The sequence below is a fragment of the Nyctereutes procyonoides genome, unplaced genomic scaffold (genome assembly GCF_905146905.1).
Source record: "Nyctereutes procyonoides isolate TBG_1078 unplaced genomic scaffold, NYPRO_anot_genome, whole genome shotgun sequence".
In the NCBI taxonomy this organism is placed as follows: Eukaryota; Metazoa; Chordata; class Mammalia; order Carnivora; family Canidae; genus Nyctereutes; species Nyctereutes procyonoides.
This window is the reverse complement of record NW_026575135.1, coordinates 54,086,927-54,104,343: the sequence shown is the minus strand read 5'-3', so window position 1 is coordinate 54,104,343 and position 17,417 is coordinate 54,086,927. Positions and strand designations below refer to the sequence as shown.

General features: G+C 38.5%; 1 protein-coding gene across 16 annotated transcripts in view; it reads right to left on the bottom strand.

The window, feature by feature from the left end:
• Positions 1 to 17,417, bottom strand: part of ACSL6 (acyl-CoA synthetase long chain family member 6) — a 279,559-nt gene continuing 262,142 nt past the window's right edge. For all 16 annotated transcript variants that reach the window (XM_055302578.1, XM_055302584.1, XM_055302589.1 and 13 more), the window contains 4 exons: positions 15,599 to 15,742; positions 14,302 to 14,403; positions 13,146 to 13,217; positions 1 to 3,614 (listed from right to left, as the gene is read on the bottom strand). In XM_055302578.1, coding sequence (XP_055158553.1) covers positions 3,477 to 3,614; positions 13,146 to 13,217; positions 14,302 to 14,403; positions 15,599 to 15,742 — 456 coding nt within the window. In that variant the 3' untranslated portion in view covers positions 1 to 3,476. The remainder of the gene's footprint in view (positions 3,615 to 13,145; positions 13,218 to 14,301; positions 14,404 to 15,598; positions 15,743 to 17,417) is intronic.

Genomic DNA, 17,417 nt, shown 5'->3' with positions numbered 1-17,417 from the left:
AGCAACTAAAAATATAATTACAGTTAAGATACTTTAATGCGTATTTAAAAGGTAATATTTTAATCTCCTCAGTTTTTAGAAATTGAAAGTAGGATAAGCAATTCTTCAAAAAATATCAATTTCCTTCTCCAACCCCCACCCCATGCAATTGTTGCAATGACTTAATAAGGAAAATTAGTCAAATGAATGTCTAGAAGCCACTGTCAACCTCATCAAAACCTTTTCAGTTTGGGACAAGGTTTAGAAATGCTTATATTCCAGGTATTTATCTATTGCCTCTAGGTTATAACCATTCATTGTTCTAAATCAAGAGTTTCTCATTTAGGGCTTTGTCCTCGCTTGAATGTTAATCCCATTCTTCCTGCAGTTAATTGTAGAATCACAGAAAGGACTGTGCGCATACTTAAAAAATTCAGACTATCAGGATTGTTTTCCTTTTCATGTTTATGCTTCCTTAAAATAAAAACAGGCAAGAAAATATAGCAACTTAGTTCAACATATAATTTATCAATTTATCAATATATCAATCTTATATATGGTTATTCATTCTTTTTTTTCCTGAGATATTAAGCAAGTTTGTAAGCAATCTGTTTTCATGCAAAAAATAATTTTTCCATTGTTTACATTCATTTCATAGTATTTTGTATTCTAAATAACTATATCACCTTTGTGCTTTATACATTTGGAAAATAAAGAATAATTCATTTTCCTTACTGCAGAAAAAATAAAAGATGATCAGTTCATTGATGGGTAATACAACCAAATTAAGAGCTACCTTCAAGTTGCTGAAACATTACCTGACTATAAAAATTGCAATGGGAAGTTCTATTTTTCCTCATGCATCCAGTTTTACTTAAATTTAGAATGAAAGTTTGACTAGCATATATGAGGGAGACATGGTATGTTTATTCCTCGGACTTGTGAGTTTGTGAGTTCCTAAAATGTGGAACTAGACCTCCACACCATACCTCATTTTCTCTCACTGGAGGGGAATCACAATATAAAGATGTCTTTTATGGAAAAGGAAAAAAATTGGCATATATTCTATTTTAAAAAATACACAGGATTAGTTTGTAAAATGTGAAAATTCCTAATTTATCTTACTAATTATATTATCAATTTACATTTGAATGAAAAACAGATAAAAGGCCAAAGAACATGTTTTCTATAATTGATCTCTGTTATACCTCTAGATTTATATCCAATCTGATGTCTACTGTATATGTGAACATGTTAAGGACATAACCTTTTCCCATATTCATTGAAGAGAAATACAAAAATTTCCCCCCAAAATGAAGTTGAGAAATCTGAAGCAAAAAGGATTTTTCCATTAACATATATTGTTTTATTTCTCCTTTATTAAAAAATTCAGCAAAGTTAAACAGAGGAATAGATAAATGTACCTGCAGTATATTTAGCGCCCACTGTCTACTTTTTTCAGCACATCTGCTGTAACCTATTTATTGGCCTAAGTGTGATGCTTTTCACACAGATCAAGAAGGCCAGAAGACACATGAAGATCTTTAAAGTGAGAAAAAGAAGAAATGCTTAAGCTGTCTATAATCAATCATATCTAACTACAGACAATGAGGTATAAATAGAATCAATGTAAGTTTTAAATTATTTGCTTATGTTACATTGTCCAAAATCCTTTTGGAAATGAACGACAATTATGAAATTTTGGTTGAGTAGAAAGAAAATGGGAAGCAGCTTCATTTTTTTCAGATGTGAAGCTATTTGCCTTATTTAAAATAGTATGAGTAATTCAGGTAATGATTTTCTCTTTTAATTAGTCAGACACTAAACATAAAAAATTAGTGCCGTATAGACATGGCCTTGGACATTTTTTTAACTTGTTCTTTTCAGAACTGCCTTTAAAAGTTAATATGCAAAGACTAGCACATATACTCAAAGTCAGATTTATAAGTGTAAGTAGAAGGTCTGCAGAAAGAATATGCCGAAGGAATATATAAAAATTGGGTAAGTGCATCAAATGAAGGTGTGATCCATTTTTGCCAAGACTGAAATATAAGTGTATAATCACTTATTCAAATTCACCATCGGCCTGTGTGATAATGCTTTTTATTTTTTTTTTTTTAACCAATAGCATTTATTTACAGCTTGGATTTGCTCCAGCAGAGAGGAACTTCTGGACTGTGAACACTACTCCCACGTCTGCTTGCAGAGTCCTGTCTCTATAGAAGAAAACACTTGTCTAGGGATAGTTCCTTCTGCAGATGCACAGTCTATAGCTTGGAACCTAACTGCTGTCCATGCTGGGCTTTAGTTATATGAAACTGTTGGCACTCAGGTGCAAGAAATATCGAAATACATAATGCAAGAAAGGAGGTTTCCATGGTTAAGCTTAGAAGCATTTAAAGATTTTATGAATGGAATTATGCACTATGAGATATTTATCTATCTATGATGAACTTAAGTTTTCTAAGGGTATTTTGAAGAGGTTCTTCAAAATTAAGTTGTTGAAAAACTATTTTCTTTGGAAATAACATCGCCTCTTCCCATTGTTCAGGACTATAGCCATATTGGGTTTTCCAGGCCTGGCATGGACATATTGAGAATGGAAGGCCTGAAGAACCCAGCAAGGAACATAGGTACATTAATTGCTGCCTATCCTGAGAAATACTTCTGGGTTTCTTTTCCCAAGTCTTCCCCAAAGGTCTATTCATTGTACAGTCGACAGACATCTTTTAGAATTCATGTGTAAGAAGTCCATGGATATACACATAGTATCCTTGAAGTCATACTTTTTTTTTTCTGGGTAGTTCCTGAATATTTTAATGAGCTTAATAAATGAAAAAATGTATTGAAAGATCACTGTTAAATGTTATTGTAAATAAAACATTTGTTTCAAGAATATCTGACTTTGCATTTTTCATGAATAAAAGTATAAATAAGAGGGAAAACTTGTTTACACCAGTAAGAATTGTCATGTATAAGGAATTTGAAGTTATGTAGAATGTGCATTCATTATGTCTCGTTTTAGCATGATTGTGTACACATGGTTTTAATTTTTTAAGTCTGATTTAACTGTGATTCTGACAGTTATTGAATGAGGTAGTCCACATTGCCTAGATAGTTGCTGTATCTGGTTACTACTCCACAAATAATTAAGTACAATATATCAGTTATATTTTTCCTTTATGTTTAATAGGAGTTCTGTGAACATTGAGAATATATTACTTTTAGTGGTACACAGTCCTTGAGAAAAGTCTTGATTTTTACATTGCCATTTGTGATATTTTTAGCAGCTTGTTACAATATCATTTTAATAAAAATAAAGTGTACTCAGTGATGATAGAGAAAATATTGTTAAAGACCTCTTGGGACAGGAAAAGGCTCAATCATAAGGTCACGTGCTTATTCATTTCGGCTGCATCATTCTGATTCATTACTTTCAAAAGTAACTATAATATTGCTACACAGTCCATTATACTGAGAAGAACTTTCCTTGAACTTCACATGGAGATTGAGTAAAGCTCTTCTATTTGTTTTTTGAAGTACTCTCTCAGCTCAGGTCTCTTAGCCTTTAGTGTTGGTGTCAGCAAGCCATTCTGAACTGAGAACATGTCAGAGTGGATGTGAATGGCTTTAACCTAAAAACCAAATGCAGAATATGTCTTTATCAGGAATATAACATAGCATTTATAGCATACATGATAAAAGTAAACAGGCATACAAGAATAGATATATTGATACAAAAACACTATGCTCATTTAAAAAGTCAAAATTATGTTAATAACATTTCAACCTATTTAACACATCTGCAAGCCACCTCTTTCCCTTCCTATTTCTTCATTTAGCCAGTCAAGAGAAATGAACTGGCTGCTTATTCTGTGCCAGGCTGAGGACACAAAGAAGAATCATGAGTGTCCTTGTCCTTAATGGGTGCACACTGGCATCCAGCAGGGCAGGCACAGAGTGACAGGTGCCAAACGCACCAGTGGGGGTGAAGGAGGAGCGGTCAGGGAAGCCTTCCCAAAGTAGATGAATGTTAAAGAATGAGTGAGAGTTAACCAGCAAAGGAGGCAAGGTGGGTGGTGGAGGGCATTCTAGGCAGAAGCAACCCCAACAACAAAGCTATGGGAGTGAGAAAGGAAATCTAAGTGGTTTCTGGTTGTAGCTATATGAAGTAGGAGGAAAAGGGGGTAAGAGATACAGCTGAAGTGGGTAATATGACCGTTTATAGAGGAGCTCCAACTTCGTGCTAGAGTCAGTAGGAAGGCACTAAAGGTTTTTAGAGACGGCACTGATATGGCTGAATATACATTTTAGAAAGACCTCTCCAAGAGGAATGTGAAAATGGTTTTTGAGAACATGAAGGTAAGAAACAGGGAAACCAATTTGAGGGATCTAGTCAATCCATGGGAGACAAGATAAGGACCTAACTATGCTTAGAGCAGTGACAGAGACAGACACAAGCAAGCAGCTCGAAGAACCATTCAGTGGGCAAGAGGTAGTAAAGAGGAAAGCAGCCTCCAGGACTCCCAGATTTCTGATCTGGATGGATACATGAGGGGTGATGCAATTCACAGGACGAATATAAAGTCTTGGGGGGACATGATGAGTCTACACTTAAAAAAAAAAAAAGTCCTGCCATGGCATTTTATCATATCTACTGGGAGGAGGCATGCATGGAGGGATTAGGTTTAGAGTTGCATACTTTCTATTCCTATGAGACAGATCCTAGGCCTCCTTGTGCGAAGTCCCTTTGCAATGCTGAATTAGGGCCAGAGACAGGTGAACTAAGTAGGAGGGCCTGGGTAGACTTGTACCACGTAAGGTTCCATCAAGGGTCACTGACAGTTCCATGATAATTTTATGATCTGGGCTTGAGCTTAATCCTTGAATGATACTGCTTCCAAGAAATTGTGTCCTGACTGATAGCTGGGTCTAAATTAAGAGATTCTTATTAAGATAATAGACCCAAATCATTAGATAGCAAATAGGGTTATGAATTGCTGCGGTAGACTTTCTAATAAGAATTTTTTATCACAGTTCTAAAAAATAAAATTGTCATGGACCTGAAGCACAGACACACAATGTGACTACAAATACCATTTGCTAAACATTCATGTCATTTGTCCTTACATGCATGTTATTCAAAGTCCAAAATGAAATTTTGAAACTGAAACAACAAACCTCTCAGAATCTTGTGGAAGAGAAGCCCAGCAAGAAGTGTACCAAATCCTAAGTGCTCCCTAGGTATGTACCACTGACCCTTGAACAACAATGGGGTTAGGGTAGCTGACCCCCTGCACAAATGAAAATTCATGTTTAACTTTTGACCCCCCCCAAAACCTAACTATTAATAGCCTATACTGATTGGAAACTTTATCGATGACATAAATGGTTGATTAACACATATTTTATATGTTACACATATTATATACCATATTCTTACAATGAGGTAAGCTAAAGAAAAGAAAATGTTAGAAAGAAAATCATAAGAAAAAAAAAAAAACATAAGGAAGAGAAAACACATTTACAGTAGTATACTATATTTATTGGAAGAAAAAAAAGCCACATCTAAGTGGACCCCTCCAGTTCAAACTTGTGTTGTTCAATGGTTGACTGTCATAGACATTTAGAAAATTAATTCAAAACATATATGTTAAATACACATATACGTTCATTTGTTGTTTTCTGTAATTGACATTTATTGAGCAACTCCTTTGTAATAGGTATGTGTCAGGCATTAGGGATAAAAGAATAATAAGACACAGTTACTAACCACATGAATTTATAATCTAATGATAGATACTTCTATATGACATTGTGGTGACAGTATGATATTGCTACTATAGGGACAAGCACAGAGAAGGCCACCTTTCTCAGGCAGAATCGGTTGCTCTGCCAATACCCAATCTTGACTTTTTCCATGCTAATGAAACTCTAATTTTGTTTAGGGCCAAAAGCATCTAAGTCAACCATGACAATCACCTTCCCTAATTTCCCAGCCACCCTGGCATCTAGGGGACAGCCATGAGATCTATTTTTGGATAGTGAGAAAGGAAACTTTTTGCTTTCCTAATAAAAGGTTCAGCCATAGCCATCTCCACCACTCTTTTTTCCTTCCTTAAATATGGACAATGTCTAAAGCTGTAGAAGCCACCCTGTGATAAGTCAACATATCAAGAAAGGAGAGTGGAAAGACAGGTAGAGCTTAGGTCTCTGAGGACCTGCACCTTCCTTGGACCACCTATCATCACACTTATGTGAGAAAAAATACAAAAACACACCCAAGTGTTTAAGACATTGTGGCTTTTCTGTTAGAGCTGAATGCATTTCTGATATAGCACCCAACCCAGACTTGGGGAGGATTCATTGAAAAGAGATGCCTGAGTTGACTCTGAAGGATAAGTCAGCTTTAGCCCAGTGAAGATAGCAAGGGGAAAAAGGAGTGGTTGCTATGTAGCCCAAGGAAAGTAGGGTGCTCTAGGTAGAAGCTACAGGTGCCAAAGCACATTTGGGGCATTCCATGTGTAGGCTGAAGCATATGATACAGGTTAAGAAGAAAACAATCGGGCTGGAGAGATACACTGGGGCCAAGTTATAAATGTTAATACACCGAAGAAGGGAGTATGGACATGATTCTTGCAACAGTTTTAAGGAGTGAGAGAAAGAACGGCTCTTTAGAAAAACTATTGTGCTAATGGTGGACTGAAGTGAGGTAAAAGTGGAAACTGTAAGACCAGCCAAAAGGCAAGAATAAGAGTGACTTGGGCTATAAAAGTTGGCTGTGGAGATAAAAACAGATTTTGAGGAGAGAAAGGACAGGACTTGCAATTTGCTTAGGTAAGTGGTAAAGAAAGAGAAATAATAAGAATGACTCTAGGTTTCTGCTTGAGAAGAAAAACTGGAGGAACGAGATAATTCTTTGGAGGAGGGAAGATCAAGTATTTGTGTTAAAGTCTGGAATGCTTCTGAGACAACCAAGTGGTTTTTGGATACTGGATATCAGTTATCAGTATGTAGGACAGAGCAGCAGCCTGGGCTTGAGACAGAGGAGCGACATGATGAGTAGAAAGGAATTGGAGTGTGGGTTACAAAAGCCAGGAGAACAAAAAATGAGAGGTCACTCTGTTAGATGCTACTGTCATATAAGAACTGTTCCTAAGGGATGCCTGGGTGGCTCAGGGGTTGAGCTTCTGCCTGCAGCTCAGGGCATGATCCCAGGTCCAGGGATTGAGTCCCGCATCAGGCTCCTAGCGAGGAGCCTGCTTCTCCCTCTATGTCTCTGCCTGTCTCTCTATCTCTCATGAATAAATAAATTAAATCTTAAAAAAAGAGAACTGTTCATAAAATCAGTGGGCACAATCAGGAAATGACTTATTTCAAAAATCAATTTATGTACCACCTCAATACCCTTAGGATAGCTATTATCCAAAAAAACAGAAAGTAACAGATGTGGAGAAATTTGAACACTTGCACACCGTTGATGGGAATATAAAATGGTGTGGTCACTGTGGAAAACAATATGGAAGTTGCTCAAAAAATAGAAAATAGAATTACAACATGACCCAGCAATTCCACTCCTGGGTATATACCCAAAAGAACTGAAAGCAAGATATGGAAAAGATACTGGTACATCCACATCCATAGCAGCATTATTCATAGTAGCTAAAACATGGAAGCAATCCAAATGTCCCCTGACAGATAGATAAGCAAAATGTGGTTATAGGCATACAGTGGAATATTATTTGCTCTAAAAGGGAAGGAAGTTCTGATATGTGCTACAACATTATGCTAAGTGAAATAAGCCAGTCACAAAAAGATAAATATGGTATGATTCCGTTTATATGAAGTACTTAGAATAATCAAAGTCATAGACACAGAAAGTAAAACGGTGGTTGCCAGAGGCTAGGGTAGTGTGGGGAAAATTGGGAGTTATTGTTTAACAGGCAGTTTCGGTTTTACAAGATGAGAAGAGTTATGGAGATGGATGGTAGTGATAACTGTACATTACAAATATATCTAATAGTACTAGACTTGTACACTTAAAACGGGTAAGCTGCTAAATCTTATGTGTATATTACCACAATAAAAAAAAGAAAAAAGAAAAAAAATTCAGTGTATGCAAATAGTTGCAAAATGTTGAGTATGTCCATGATTGTTTTCAAAATCTCTGATGTTAACAGTCCTGTGTCCTGGGAGGTGGGCCTTTTGAGATGGCAAAGAATTCTTTGCTGAGAAAACTGCATTATTCAGATAGAAAACTCAATATACAAGGAAGACTCCTAAAACAGCTATACTATCAACTTCCTAAAAATCCTTAAAGAAAAATTCTCACAATTTCTGGCATTTTTAAACCCATGCTTGTAATTTAAAAATGTGAAAGTTTTCAAATGAGCACAACATTAATAAATCAGGTTCACTCTGATTCTTAGATTTTGTTCAGATGAAGGACTCACTTTGCTCTAAAAGAACAACACTTTAAGGGATTTGAGTGTGTAAGGGAGAGTTGAGGAGGGAATGTTAGGCTAAAACTAGAGCTAGCATGATAGGTAGCTGTCTCAACTTTACTTCACACACAAGGGATTTCTACTTGGATATCCAATATAAATAGCTGGAAATCTGAGGCTCTTGGCTAAAAAGAGGTACTGTCAAATGTTTCAAAATTAGTTAAGTTTCTTGTAAAAAAATGTTTTGTTTGAAAATTCAGTGTTCTTGATATTCTAAGAAGCAAGGATTTGGTAAGGAATAGGACTGCCCTTTTTTGGACCCTCTGAAATATTTTTTCTTTCCTAATTTGTTCTTATTAAACACAAACCATTCTATTTAAACAAAACTCACTGGAAACTGGTCCCAAGGGAGACATTCACAGACACAGTACACTGAGAAGTAGGGGTTCTGTGGAGGCCACTGCTAGGGGTGATGTGGTGGTGGAGGTGGATGTAGATAGGTGGGGATGGGATGAAGTTGGGGAGAAGCAGAGGTGTGTGGAGGTGGAGTGGAGGAGGGATGAAGTGAGGTGGTTGGGTTGGGAGGCAGAGGGAATAGAAGCTCTGGTTCAAGTCCCTATCCGACTGGCACAGCAGTGCTCTGATGTTTGGCATGAGCTGGACTTTTCAGATAAAACACCATCTAAGTTGTACTGCTTAAAGAAATTTGGAAATCACCATGTGACAACAAAACTAATTAGCTTGAAGAAAATATGAACACAATCTGAATCAAACTTAATCTTAGATACTGTGAATTAACTTAGTAACTAACTCATGTTTATTATCGTAGTTTCCTTAACTTTTTTTTTTTAAGTTCTCTTCTGATAGAAATGGTATCATGTAAAGACTTTGGGTAAGTGCAAATGATCTCTCCAACCTTCTTTTGTAAATGAATAAAACAATATAATTTTAAAAGGAGGAGCAAATGCCAAGATATATAATATCTGCGGTATCTGTGCAGCCTGGGTTTCAACTCATCTGAGCACCTCACAGCTGGTGCAGAACACTGTAACTGGGATGAGATATATGTTCAGTATAGGGACTTAGGGTGAGCACCTCTGAAAATTTAGAAGCTACAGACAATAAACTACAGGGAAGATAAATCTCATAGGGAGAGCTATGTAATGCTATTTAGATGCTTAGTAGACAATAAAAGAAAATGCCCTGATTTTAGGAATAAGGGACTGAACCAAGGGGTAGATTTCACAGCAAGTCTAAAGGCTGACTGGGGGCATTTGCGGTTGGCGTGGCTCACTACAAAATAGTCTCAGTTTGAGGAGAGGGAGTATCAATCCCTAAATACAACTTTACAGGAAGCCAAGGCATTTGGCACCCAGCTTATCTTTAACACTCTTAGTGAGTGCATTAGAGTGGCTCTGCTGCCAGGCTGCCAGTCCCTGCTCCAGTCTGACCTACAGCTCTGGGTCTATTTGAATTCTTCCAGGAAAATACCTATAGATACAGCCTGAGTGGCTAAAAATCTAGTCAGTAAGTGGGGGAAAAATGAGTCAAACCAGTTCTCTAATACCGACCTTAACTGTGGGTCCCAAACTTACAGTTTTTTAAAAAAAAGTAACCCAATATTAAAACCAATTTTCATTTCTTTACGTATTTTCTAATAAAAGCAAACTGTCAATTTGTGAAAAAAAAGAAAAAAGAAATGAGAATCTTTCTTCTCTCTATACATCTAACACAATGTGAAACTCATTTCCCAATTTGAAATGGGGAAAAAAAAGTTTTAATGATTTATCCAATTATTTGAGAGAGAGAGGATGTGCATGTGCACACACGTGAGTGGGGGGAGGGGCAGAGAGCAAGGGAGAGTGTTCCCAAGCAGATTCCTGCTGAGCTCAAGGCTTGATCCCAAGACCCTGAGATCACGATCTGAGCCAAAACCAAGAGTCAGCTGCTAAACTGACTGAGCCACACAGGTGCTCCCATAACCAAACTTTCTGTTAAGGAAAGAAGGAAATGTTAAATCTTAGCTTCCTTTCTGAAACTATACTCTTATCATGGAAAAGTGATTCCAGGGTTTTTTGTTTGTTTGTTTGTTTGTTTGTTTGTTTAGAAATACTGTAACATTTAAATATTGTGTTGGAGTAAAATACTTCAAAAGTGTCAATTTATGCCAACTCATTAAAGCACAAAACTCTTCATAATTTTGAAGAAACATAATATTTTAAATTTTCAATGGTATTACTGAATGAAACACAATTGCTTGAAGATAATAAACACAGAAAGAATAATTAGGACATTAGAGGTAAAGTAAAAAAAAAAAAACAACAACAACACTTGAATTAGGGAAATGCTCAATTTTTTTTTTCCCTTTCTGATTTTAAGGCAAACTGGTTAGGTAAGTATTCATTTCAGTGACAGAAACACAATAACATTTTTACTGAGAGTTTTGCATCAGAATTTTAAAAATCTATCAAGTGTCAAAATTCACTTTGTATTGTCTATACAAACTAATACAGCTTATATAAATATCAAGAAAATGGTTAAATCATGGTTAAGTATGCTCAAAAACTTCCCAGGTACTTATGTATTTTAATTATTGATAGAGTTATTTTAAATGTTTCCTATCTACTCATTCAAATTTACCTTTCAAAGATCTCTATAAATTAACAATGATTGGTTAATGGACATTAAATTACATTAATTTTTTGAAGACTAATTTAAATGTTAATTCAGATTCAACCCTGACCAGTAAACCTGAACTCCTAAAGTTTCTGGTGAATGGTTTAAGCCTCAGGCTTAGATTATCTATTTGTGTTTGCATGGTTTTCAGAAAATTAGTGTTAAATCTTAACTAATGGCTCATTTTTGAGGAAAAGAGAAAAGGACAGGCTGACAATGGATTGTAGATTAATTCAAATAATCTATGTTGATCTTTGGAACGCAACCGGGAGCACACCCATCTCAAGGCATGGGGCTCCCTGCTCAGTGGGAACCTGCTGTTCCCTCTCCCTCTGCCTGCTGCTCCCCCTGCCTGTGTACACTCTCTCTCTCTCTCAAATAAATAATTTAAATCTTTAAAAAACAACAACTCAGTCCTTTGGGATACCTGCATGGCTTCCCTATATTTCAGGTTACCATGGTGAGGGCAGATTATTAGCGTAGAAACTGCTTAAGGGGTATGGGAAGACAAGAACACCTCTCCACTCAGTCAAGGTCTAATCTGAGCACTGGTTAACACCTGAAACTTTACCAAAAGCCCCCTTTCAGAGTAATCTTAGGAGTTGATGGTCTTTTCCATGAAGAAGAATCTTAAATGTGAAGATTTTCCAGGTTCTGGGGCAGGTCATGCCTCCCGAACCCAGTAGGGGGCGTGCCACCCCTGGGAATCACAAGGTATTGGCTGGAACTAATCGGTTTAAGCAATGCACTTAGTGCCCTGATGGCTCCCCATTCAGAGGAACACGCAGGCCCAGAACAAATGTCTTGGACCACTGGACCTACATCATCATCATATGATCCAGTCACACAGCTCCCCTTAATGGCAGGACAATGAAGTCAGTCCTGGCAAATTTAGAAATTTGAATTATTATGCCAGGAATGACCTTTCATTCAGAAAGATAAATATAATTTGCTTGAATGCCTCTGATTTTATAATTTTTTATGATGAAGATTTTGTTCATCCAAGCCTTCTGTGCTGTAGATGCTGACAGATAAGGGTAAAGCAGTGCTTCTCAAACTAGATTAATATAATCTATCTCAAAATATATCTCAAAATATAATCTCAAAATATGATCTCAAAAGAAAACAATTCTGAAACTATGTTTAGATTTCATCAGTTTGAAACTTAAGAAATTAAAGTCTGAATCTGTGGAAATGGTTTTTAATTGCAAATGCTTTAAGAGTTTAAATTTGAAACTGGTTTTAAAATGTTTTTAGGTTATCATCAAAGTGAACATACAAAATTTCAAATTCTCAGAAACCCTGTAGATCCCTAACACTAACACTATATTTGGGAACCCTATTGGAGAAACACAATTTTATTAAAAGCCATTAAGTTAAAGACAGGCTGGAAATTTTAGAAAATCAGAGTATTATTATCTCTCTACTTGAAGAATTTTTCTTTTTTTGAGTTTTTGACTAAAGAGGACATATAAATGGTGTAGGTAGGTAGGACCAAGTGTGCTTATGAACTCAATTACAGAAGGAACCCCAAACTTGAAAAGACAAAAAGCCTTAGAGAACTGCTTGCTGTGTCATCTAATACATTCTGTGTTTCCTCCTCTTTGTGGTAGACATGCTGGGCTGACAGATAACTGGCCCAAGGAGCACGATCTTTCCGATGTCCTAGCAAGTAAGTTTGCCTGCTGCAGCCAAGAAGACAGTTCCCATAAAAATAAAAATAAGAGAGGACGCTAGTCTTGAGTATTGCAGGCAGCTTGTGTACATACTCTGCTTGTGACAGCTAGGGTAGTATTTCAGCTTTATGAACGTCTGTGATTACGAGGACAACACAGTCTCACTCAACATACGACCTATTTTAGTTCAGGATACAGGCAGGCTGCTGCAAAGTCAGCTTGGAACAGGCCTTCAGGGGTCCGTCAGTACACAGGCTGTCCGCTGGCCACAGCATGGAGGGTGGAGAATCTAGGTCAGGGTCACCATGGGTGAGTTTAATTTTTGTCACTCACAAGGGGTTGTAACAAGTATGGGGAAGGTAATAGTTACCTGTTCAAATGAATGGAGTCCGCTCTCTTTTCCTAACCTCACCATATCTTCCAAAATGGCTTTTTTCAGCTCCTGAATTGAACCATATAGGAAAAATTACAAGTCAAAAACACATTTCAAAATGGAAGTAGAGGAAACAGTGAGTTTTGAGCAAAGTACAACTGGTGGTTGTGCCAACATCCACCCCAACCCCCACTCCCCTCACTGGGGCTGACACTCCCTGGCAGCACACTGTCACCACCTCTCATTAGGTAAGTGTGTGCCAGGAATGGCCAAAGGAGTGACCATGAACAGGCTAAGGGACTATTTCACTTTTTGAAGTGGCTTTCTGGTCAGCCTAACACTAACACTATATTTGGGACTCTGGTTAGAGTCCCAGGGACCCTGTCACCCCCAGAGGAGCTAGGGTCCATGGATGCTGCTGAAAAATGAACCATGTGCCTGGAGAAGGTGATGTTGAGCCAGACTGCAGAGATCTGTTCCAAAGGAACCTACACCTGCCTGAAAAGTTTCAGGCAGATGTGAGTGGCTAAAGCTCTAAGTAGGAAGAATTGAGTTATTTTTTTCAATTCCATGACTATTTAAGTCCAGTATAGATAAAAGCCACCTCATATTTGGAAAGAGTGAGATCAATGTGTCAGAAGGCCTATACTCACACCTGACACTGCTGTTAACCAACTGGTGTCAGCCGTGTGGCCTTGGGTATGCCACCACCCTCTATGGACTCTATAGCAAGCTGTAGAACAGCAGGGCTGGACAAACTTTCTGTGATTCAATAGTTCATCAAACTTCCTAAGAAGATATCTGCATTCCTTCAACAACAATAACAAAAAGACAAATCTCTAGTTCAGGATTTCTACCATTATAAAATAACATTAGAAATTTCCCTACAGGTATGCCTGGGTGGCTTAGCGGTTGGATGTCTGCCTTCAGCTCAGGGTGTGATCCCAGGACCCTGGGATTCAGTTCTGTATCCGGGTCCCCATAGGGAACCTGCTTCTCCCTCTGCCTATGTCTCTGCCTCTCTCTGTGTGTCTCTCATGAATAAATAAAATCTTAAAAAGATATATTTCCCTACATGTTCAAGTTCCACTGCTTTACTGTGTCTCTGCCCTCCCATTACACAGTATCATAGGAAGTCCAGTAACCAAGGTACCTTATTCGCACAGAGCTCTGTGTATGAGCCTTCAATTCCTCTCTTCTGGGCCCATGTGGGCATGACCTCAGGGTCAGGCACAACAATACCCACCAAATAGGCCTGCAATCCCAACCAAAGGAAAACACAGTCAAGACAAAAGCTTTTAAAGTGGTTATTTGTGGTCCAGCATTAAAAATAATCTCCTGGTATTCTCAGACTCCATCCTTTTCTAAAAATAAGTATATGCTTATGTTATGAAACATTTCCATCAATATAGCATACATTCTTGACTGTTTTCTGATATATTTCCTCAACTTCATAAAAGAAAATTAATAAAGGGTAAGCTTAAGGAAGTAAAGAATCAGTAAAGTTTGGTTCTCATGTCAATCTTAAATGAGTAAACCTTTAAGACACTCAATGAACCCAAACACATATATTTCTCAAGGTTTCCCAGACCATTTTGAAATTGCATATTAAGATGGTCCCCATTCATGAAGAAGTCTATTTAAAAATCTTAAAGCATTTTTAAAAGCAAAATTTAATACGGGATGCGTACGTGGCTCAGCAGTTGAGTGTCTGCCTTCGGCTCAGGGTGTGATCCTGGGATCCGGGATCCCACACTGGGTTCCCTGTGGGGAGCCTGCTTCTCCCTCTGCCTGTGTCTCTGCCTCTCTGTGTCTCTCATGAATAAATAAATATATCTTTAAAAAAATCTAATAATATTTGCTTAATGAGTGCAATGACAGCACAGAATATATTCACAGTGATCTAGCTGACTTCAAGTCTTAATGATGTTGAAAGCAGAATAAATATAAATCCTCTCCAATAATTTCATCCTAAACTATGTTAACATATTAACTTAATATTACTAGTTTAACATATAATATATATATGTTAAGCTATGTTATCATCAGTACCATTACTTGGAATACTGTACCCATTTATCTGTAGAGTTTATTTAAATGTTTCAAAATCCAAATAGCAGAAACCCTGAATCTTGCTTTAGCATCTTACCTCAAATCCCTCTTGGTAATCGGTACAGCCTAAGTTAAAAGTAGTGAGAATGTTCATTATCACTACTTTAAGCAACTTATTTACCTAACTGCAATTTACCAAATTATAAGCATGTAAGATTTCTCCTTCTAAAGGCATTTTCCCTCATGATCTAATATGCAGAAGAATATCGGTATCTGAATGGAGATTCATTTTTACCACTACCATCAAATACCAAATACTCAGGAAATGATTCCCAAATAACTCTAGATTTTTCAGCAGGCCCAATATGTGCAGAAGGGCTGAAGCACAGGACACTCACCTTTAGGCTGTTCCCATGGACATAGACTTGTGCCACGGGCTCACTCCGTATGTAGATGTTTTCAATCTTCTCGGGCGCAATATATTCTCCCTGAGCGAGTTTAAATATGTGCTTTTTCCGATCGATAATTTTAAGAGTTCCTGCCTGTGGAGGGAGACAGCAGCTTCATGAAAAGACCCCTGCCCTGTCCCACTCGGCAAACCCCACCTGGATTTGTTCCTCTGCTGCAGAGGCTGTTCTTAGCCTCTGCATGGCCAGAGCGGGCCGCCCTGCACTGAGGTTGACAGCTCTCAAGATCTGCTGGATCTGGAATGCCCACTGTCATCTCTCCTTGGCGCTTACCTGGTCCCACAGCTGACACCCTCATGCCCAGAAACAGGGGTTCTCCTCCTCAGAAGTCCTGGTTCCCCTCTTACCCAGGCCCTTACTCCAGCTGTCCCTTTTCTCACCACCATCTTCAAATTTACTCTGTTAAACAATGCTGAGGCCTCTCTAGCCAGCTACTGCCTCCACTCCCAAAGAGTGGCCTCTCCATCCCCCAGCATACAGCACACCTTGGCAGAGGCCCCCAATGTTGTCCACCTCACAGACCAGATGGTATTAGGAGTCCTCACTGCTCCAGGACCTCTGGGGCAGGCAGGCCACCCCTTGGGCAGTGTGTGCTTGTATTCTTGGCCTCTAGAACCACCCCCACACACATCTCCCTGACTCCCTTCAAGTTTTTTTGAGTTTCTCAGGGGAACTGGTGTGTCTCCTTTGGCTCAACCCTTGAATGTTGCACTTTCTTCACCTCCACTGATAATGTTCCTTGAAATAGCCTCCATTTATTTCTTCAATGGTCACTTCCATGTCTGCCTAAGCTTCCAGCCAAACCTCTTCACTGAATTCCATATTCAGAACCTAACAGTCAGAATGCTTCAGAAACCAGACTGTTTGCCCTACAGGATGCAACAGGCCACTAAGGAAGCCCATCACAGGCCTCCTCACAACTGTCCCAGCCCCACAAGCCACAAACTTGGAGATGACCTTGCTGTTTTCTTCTCCTGGAACTTCTAGCAGTCAAGCTCATTGTCCTCAAACACAAAACCCTCCCACACCCACCGTCAAAACCACTTCCTGACCAGGCTTCTGCATACACTCTGTCTCTTCTCCATCTATGTGATTGGCCAAAGCAGAGCAAAGTCTCTAGAAAAGAAAAATGAATAGGCCCTGCTTTGTTCAAAACCCAGGCTGGACCTCAGGCACTTTCCCCACACTGGCTTCTTTTTGACCCTCATGGCACCCTCTGAGCTGGGTGTCATCACCTCCATTCCACAGAAGATGAAAAGGAGGATTAGAGCATCTGGTTAATTCCTAGAAAGCCACATACTAGAAGGCAGGGGAACCAGGACTTGAATTAGGTGTTTCTAGATCAGAAGTGTATATCTTTTCCTAATCAACCTAATACTATTTCAAAAAATTATCAATTAAAAAAAATGGATGCCTACAGATCACTTGCCTGCTATCTTAGGCTCTTAGTGTAAGCACAGCACTACATCTCCATAAGAATTAATTTACTTGCTTCTCCCAACATCCTGCAAGGTGGCTGGTTGCACTCAAGTTATCAGGATTCATTACCAGATTGAAGGTTCTATGGAACGTCAAGCTTTTTCAACTTGGAGGCCCTCCCTCTTTAAGAAAAATGAAGCACAGAGGCTTGGAAGGGGCCTACATCAGGGAGGGGCTCTGAGCTTGGGCTTCAGGGGACAATCTGCCTTCTGCCAGCCTGCAGGGCCCGCTGCCTCGCATGCCTCCTTCCTCCACACCTGGGGGCCTCAAG